This window comes from Salminus brasiliensis, chromosome 16, assembly GCF_030463535.1.
Source record: "Salminus brasiliensis chromosome 16, fSalBra1.hap2, whole genome shotgun sequence".
Lineage (NCBI taxonomy): Eukaryota > Metazoa > Chordata > Actinopteri > Characiformes > Bryconidae > Salminus > Salminus brasiliensis.
This window is the reverse complement of record NC_132893.1, coordinates 40786-48340: the sequence shown is the minus strand read 5'-3', so window position 1 is coordinate 48340 and position 7555 is coordinate 40786. Positions and strand designations below refer to the sequence as shown.

Here is a 7555-nt window from a genome sequence, read left to right as displayed (position 1 = left end):
TAAAGTAAACATGGCCGCAGTTTTGGTGGTTAGGGTTAGTTTCATTTGGTGTGTGTGGGGGGGGGGGGGTGTTTGTGAGAGAGAGAGAGAGAGAGAGAGAGAGAGAGAGAGAGAGAGGGAGAGAGAGAGAGAGAGATCGATCGATCGATCAAACTTGTGTGTTTACTGATGAATGTTAGGTGTGCTGTGATTGGTTCAGGTGCGTGTGTATGACCCCTCAACCCCTCAGCGACGGCCAGTCCTGCAAGCAGAGTTTGGGGAGTATCCGCTCACGGCACTGTCGCTCCCTGCTGGACACGACCGAGTGGTGGTGGGAAACACACATGGCCAGATTGCCATTCTGGACCTCCGCAAAGGTTTGTGTGTGTGTGTGTGTGTGTGATTTGTACTACTATCTGTGCAAGAACAAAGGAAACATCCGAACATTCACAAATTAGAACTGAGCTGCTTCCAATGTTAAGTGTAAGTGTGTGTGTGTGTGTGTGTGTGTGTGTGTGTGTGTGTGTGTGTGTGTGTGTGTGTATAGGGCTGGTGCGTGGGTGTGTGAAGGGTTTAGCGGGCAGTGTGCGGGGGCTGCAGTGTCACGCCTCCTCTCCATTGCTGGCCTCCTGTGGACTAGACCGCTTCCTCAGAATACACAGCCTGGAGGACCGAACCACTCGGCACAAGGTATATACATACACACACACACACACACACACAGTATACTATCCTCCCTCCCTTTCTCTCTCTCTCTCTCTCTCTCTCTCTCATTTGCCTGGCGGTCAGACGTTTCTCCCACACAGTTTTTTTGTTTGTGTGTTTGCGTAAATTGTGTGTGTGTGTGTGTGTGTGTGTGTGTGTGTGTGTGTGTGTGTGTGTGTGTGCGCGCACGCAGGTGTATCTGAAGTCCCGGCTGAACTGTGTTCTGCTCTCCAGCAGAGACCTGGAGGTAAGAGAGCTGTGGAGGATTGTGGGTAATGTACTTTATGTAACTGAATTTAATCAGCAGTAAAAACAAAACAAGAATTATTATTATTATTATTATTTATTATTATTATTTATTAGTGTTATCATTTGAAATGCTATTTTATAGCGTGTGTGTGTGTGTCTGTCTGTCTTTACTACTGAAGGAATAAAGTGTTGATTACAGTGGGATGGAGATTTAATGTAATTAAGAGTTCATAATTAAGTGATGTTTGAGGTTCTCTGTGGTGGTGGTGGGGGGGGCCTTGGCGGAGGTTCTGTCTGTCTGTGTGTGTGTGTGTGTGTGTGTGTGTGTGTGTGTGTGTGTGTGTGTGTGTGTACACATTTATGTATATAGGAATAATTGATCAATAATAAAACTGGGAGCTGAATTCCGGGGTTTGTGGGGGGTTGTTGGTGGTGTGAGGGACGGGTCAGATGCGCTGTTTAACCCCCTGTTCTATCTGAAGCTGCTCGGAGGGGAGGATGCTGGAGAGGTGGAGGAAGTAAAGGAGGAAGAAGAGGAGGCGGATGAAGTTTGGGATTTGATGGAGACTGTGAGAGAGAAAAGAGGGAAAAGAGCGGTGCAGGAGGAAGAGGAGGAGGAGTCTCAAGAAGCTACAGAGACGGTGGAGATGAGGAAGAGGAGGAGGAAGATGAAGAAGTGATTAAACTGGAACTTTTCTGATGTTTAAAGACTTTCTGCTGTTCAGACTAAAATACAGGCTCCACCCACTCATCTGCTTTTAACATTTGCACACACATACATATACATACATACACACACACACACACACACACACACACACACTGCTGGGCAGGGATGTGACTGATGATGTGGTGAAATGTAAAGACTAAACCTGAATTAATGAAGCTGCTTTAATCAGATCTGTGTCTCGTCTGGAGCCTTCAGTCAGTCCTGCCCGGAGCCGGAGGGTTAATGTCTGATACTGTTTCCAGTTCTTTGGTGAGAATATGTGGTTCTAGATCATAGAGAGAACGGGTTAGAAATACATTCAAATAATACAGATCAGTTTATCAGCCCAACGTGTGTGTGTGTGTGTGTGTGTGTGTGTGTGTGTGTGTGTGTGTGTGTGTGTGTGTGTTTCAGTTTCTCTACTAAACATCACCCTGTGCACATAAACCACACCCTCCTGCGATAAGATAAGGACCCAGCCTGTGCTGACACACACACACAGTTCCTGGGGAAGACAGTGGTCAGAGTTTATGAATCTATTTGGAATAAAATCCTTATTTTAAAGTGTTTCTACACACACACACACACACACACACACACACACTGTTCTGTTTAAACTACATTCAGAATCTTTATTTTAAATTTGATCTAAAATGGATGATGACCTGAAGTGTGTGTGTGTGTGTGTGTGTGTGTGTGTGTGTGTGTGCGCGCTGTGCGCGTGCGCGCAATGGCCTAACAGTGACAGTGATGGGTGACAAAGGTCAGAAATAAACAGCAACGTGAAAAATGGAGGAGTGAAGGGCAACAACTGAAGATAGAGGTGTGTGTGTGTGTGTCTCAGTGTGAGTGAGTGAGAGAGAGTCCAGAGTCTCAAAGTGAGCTCAGGGTCAGGAACTGACATAGTGAGTTCTAGAGGACAAACAGAAGCAACTCCATCAGTAATTAATAAGAATTCATTTATGTGCATATTTAATATGCAAATAAGGCATTTAAATTAGCTTTACGTCACGGATAATTACAATTATGCTGTGGCGCCATCTAGTGGCCAGCAGACACTGTCCATCAATTACATTATTATTATTATTATTATTAATAATAATAATTTAGAAGTTTAAACACAGGGTTAGTAAAGTGTGTTTAGGAGTGAAATTAACACATCTGAGTGTTACTGCAGGGAGAGCTGTGTGTGTGTGTGAGGGTGAGGGCAGGGCTGGGTTGTTAAACATTGACAGGGAGTGTGTGTAATCATTAACACAGCTACAGATTACTCTTAAACCCCGCTCTCCGTCCCAACACACACACTCACACACACACCCTGCTGACCGGCTCACACACTCACTGCTCCGGACCTTCCCACTGTCCACCAGCCTGCCGTCAACACACTCCTGCTAGACCATGTGAGTATCAGTCTTCATACACACACACTGTGTGTGATCTGCGTTTGACCTGTTTAAGGAAAAAGTAAGTAAAAAGTGATTGTGTGTGTGTGTGTGTGTGTGTGTGTGTGTGGAAAAGATTAAAATCTAAACAAATTAAGTGACTTTAAATTAGTAAAGACGGTGTATGTGTGTGTGTTTGTATGTGTGTGTGTGTGTGTATGTGTGTGTGTGTGTGTGTTTTTGTGTGTGCGTAGTCCGGCCTTTTGTCTACACTTCCTGGTTGTTGGATTCACAAAGTAATTGGCTTTGCTCAGTTGCACTGTGTGTGGACGGGTTAGGTCCCTAACCCTAACCCTAGTGTGCACGGTGTGTGTGTGTGTGTATTTGTATGCCAAAATTACTGAAACATCTGGACAATCTTGAGCAAACGTTAGCGCCCCTGGTCAGACACTAAAAAAGGTAAAGGTAAAGGTGCAGGTATTTGTCACTGTACAGCGAAATGTGTCCTCCGCATTTAACCCATCTGGTAGTGAACACACACACACACACACTAGTGAGCTAGGGGCAGTGAGTACACACACACACACACCCAGAGCGGTGGGCAGCCAACTCCAGCGCCCGGGGAGCAGAGAGGGTAAAGGGCCTTGCTCAAGGGCCCAACAGTGGCAGCTTGCCAAGCCCGGGAATTAAACCCACAACCCTGTTATCGATGTGAGGTTGATTACAGGAGGAAGATTCAGGTCCAGAAAGTAAAGCTCCTGAATTCTGCTCTGCTGCCTGAGCATCTCCTAACCATAACCCCCTAACCCTAACCCCTAACCCCTAACCCTAAACCCTAACCCCCTAACCCCCTAACCCTAAACCCTAACCCCCTAACCCCTAACCCCTAACCTTAAACCCAACCCCTAACCCTAACCCCTTACCCTAACCCTAAAACTTACCCTAACCCTAACCCCTAACTCTAACCCTAAAAAAGTCCTGGGCAGATTTTTACTTTCTGGACCTGAATCTTTCTGCTCTATATGAGGTCAGTGTAAACAGGCACCTCCTCCACAGAGACACACTCCTACTGTTTGTTTACTCAATTTAACAGAATAATTGGGATAAAGAACTCTAACTGTGAGCGTGTGCAAAAGTACTGGCACACCAGATACTACATACAGAAAGTATTTAGAAAAAAGTCAGAGACTGAACACACTCTCAGTGTTCAGGAGTTAATAATCCATAGTAGTAGTAATAATAATAATAATAATAATAATAATAATGGTATTAAAGTAATTAATGACATTATTAAAGTATCCAAAACCAGCTGTGAATACAATGTTTAAAAATATACATAATGTGTGTATGAGTGAGTGAGTGAGTGTGTGTATGTGTGTGTGTGTGTGTGTGTGTGTGTGTGTGTGTATGTGTGTATGTGTGTGTGTGTGTGTGTGTGTGTGTGTGTATGTCCCTCATTATGGTTTTATTACAGTGTTTTTCTGAACAGATCAGAGAATTACAGCCAGACAAAGTCTCACCATAAAAACCATCAAAACCATAAAAACCATAAAACACTCACAGACTTTGCACTGCAGCCGGAAATGACTTGCCAAAAACCGGGGTCAGAGGACACACACACACGCACACACACACCCCTGTCTCGCGCTGTGTGTTAAGCATCATAAAAGCCGTTATCAGTTCTGCTCCTATTGGCCGATTCTGCACATCTACAACCGTCATAAAGATTTGAGACAAAATCAGGGGTTAAAGTCTCTCTCTCTCTCTCTCTCTCTCACACACACACACACACACACACACATTGTTAACAGCAGCCAGAGTGCAGTCCTTCTCTAACATCAGTGTTTCTGTTTCTCTCTGTTTCAGATGTGTTTGAGGAACCTTCCAACAGGCTGAAGGAGAAAGTGTGTGTGTGTGTGTGTGTGTGTGTGAAAAAGAGAGAGAAAGAGATACTGACTTTGACCCCTGGCTCAGGTCCATGCTGAAGACTCCATGCATGCCCCTTCTCCACCACAGGGGGCGCTGTGCTGACCTGGTTCTGGCTGCCTGTAACAGCAACTCCATGTGGAAGTGTGTGAGTGTGTTCCAGTGGAGCTGCTGTTACCTGCAGACACTGACCTTTGACCTTTATTGTAATTTGAAATTCAGCAGCTATATAAAGTCACTGATTATTAAACCCAGGCTGTAATTATTTCAGAGTTGTGTGTTGAGTCTCACACTGCTCACACACTGCTCTCACACTCACACACTGCTCTCACACTCACACACTGCTCTCACACTGCTCTCACACTCACACACTGCTCTCACACTCACACACTGCTCTCACACTGCTCTCACACTCACACACTGCTCTCACACTCACACACTGCTCTCACACTGCTCTCACACTCACACACTGCTCACACACTGCTGTCACACTCACACACTGCTCACACACTGCTCTCACACTCACACACTGCTCTCACACTCACACACTGCTCTCACACTGCTCTCACACTCACACACTGCTCACACACTGCTGTCACACTCACACACTGCTCACACACTGCTGTCACACTCACACACTGCTCTCACACTGCTCTCACACTCACACACTGCTCACACACTGCTGTCACACTCACACACTGCTCTCACACTCACACACTGCTCACACACTGCTGTCACACTCACACACTGCTCACACACTGCTGTCACACTCACACACTGCTCTCACACTCACACACTGCTCTCACACTGCTCTCACACTCACACACTGCTCACACATTCACACACTGCTCTCACACTCACACACTGCTCTCACACTCACACACTGCTCACACACTGCTCTCACACTCACACACTGCTCTCACACTCACACACTGCTCACACACTGCTCTCACACTCACACACTGCTCTCACACTCACACACTGCTCACACACTGCTCTCACACTCACACACTGCTCTCACACTCACACACTGCTCTCACACTGCTCTCACACTCACACACTGCTCTCACACTCACACACTGCTCTCACACTGCTCTCACACTCACACACTGCTCACACACTGCTCTCACACTCACACACTGCTCTCACACTCACACACTGCTCTCACACTCACACACTGCTCACACACTGCTCTCACACTCACACACTGCTCACACACTGCTCTCACACTCACACACTGCTCACACACTGCTCACACACACACACTGCTCACACACTGCTCTCACACTGCTCTCACACTCACACACTGCTCACACACTGCTCTCACACTCACACACTGCTCTCACACTCACACACTGCTCTCACACTGCTCTCACACTCACACACTGCTCTCACACTCACACACTGCTCACACACTGCTCTCACACTCACACACTGCTCACACACTGCTCACACACTCACACACTGCTCTCACACTCACACACTGCTCACACACTGCTCTCACACTCACACACTGCTCTCACACTCACACACTGCTCACACACTGCTCTCACACTCACACACTGCTCACACACTGCTCTCACACTCACACACTGCTCACACACTGCTCTCACACTCACACACTGCTCACACACTGCTCTCACACTCACACACTGCTCTCACACACTGCTCACACACTGCTCACACACTCACACTGCTCACACACTGCTCTCACACTCACACACTGCTCACACACTGCTCTCACACTCACACACTGCTCTCACACTCACACACTGCTCACACACTGCTCTCACACTCTCACACTGCTCACACACTGCTCTCACACTCACACACTGCTCTCAAACTCACACACTGCTCACACACTGCTCTCACACTCACACTGCTCACACACTGCTCTCACACTCACACACTGCTCACACACTGCTCTCACACTCACACACTGCTCTCACACTGCTCTCACACTCACACACTGCTCTCACACTCACACACTGCTCACACACTGCTCTCACACTCACACACTGCTCACACACTGCTCTCACACTCACACACTGCTCTCACACTCACAGCTGAGGGGTCACAGCGGTACCTGCGGACTGAGAGGCGCAGAGTGATGACCTATGAATTGACAGCCAGTTTAAAACTGCCTGCCTGTCAGTTCTGTAGGCCACTGCCCTGTGTGCTCATTAACACACACACTCACACACACTCACAAATACTCGCACACACTTGCACATTGTCCACTGAATCAACTGGATTTTACTGAGTAATGTGATTATTCATAACATTAATATCTGTAAATGACTGTGTGTGTGTGTGTGTGTTAAAATTTGCATTAAAGATTTTAATCCTGCGCTTGGGTTTTTACTGTATTTATGATTATAATTAATATACACCCCCCAACACTACCAGAGTCTTTGTCTTATACCACAGATTAAACACTATAGTTATTGCTGAGTCTGACCAGATAGTGCTGCTGTCCCCTCGCTGTGTCCCCCACTGTGTCCCCTCGCTGTGTCCCCTCGCTGTGCCCCCCACTGTGTCCCCTCGCTGTGTCCCCTCGCTGTGCCCCCCGCTGTGTCCCCTCGCTGTGTCTGGTGTGAGTTTA

The 7555-nt window shown here is 47.0% G+C and overlaps 1 protein-coding gene across 1 annotated transcript; it reads left to right on the top strand.

Moving 5' to 3' along the window:
* The first annotated feature begins 10 nt into the window (after positions 1 to 10).
* On the top strand, positions 11 to 1833 carry wdr74 (WD repeat domain 74). Its single transcript, XM_072659530.1, has 5 exons — positions 11 to 34; positions 200 to 356; positions 527 to 669; positions 878 to 931; positions 1416 to 1833. Exons 1-5 carry the CDS (start codon positions 11 to 13, stop codon positions 1611 to 1613), a joined length of 576 nt encoding a protein of 191 aa, XP_072515631.1. The 3' UTR covers positions 1614 to 1833.
* The last annotated feature ends 5722 nt before the right edge of the window (positions 1834 to 7555 follow it).

Bases quoted from the DNA above. Each gene is read 5' to 3' on its own strand.
- wdr74 (XM_072659530.1), top strand. From the start codon at position 11: ATGGCCGCAGTTTTGGTGGTTAGG. The intron at 35-199 runs GTTAGTTTCATT...TGATTGGTTCAG, and splicing joins CCGCAGTTTTGGTGGTTAGG to GTGCGTGTGTATGACCCCTC. The intron at 670-877 runs GTATATACATAC...GCGCGCACGCAG, and splicing joins ACCGAACCACTCGGCACAAG to GTGTATCTGAAGTCCCGGCT.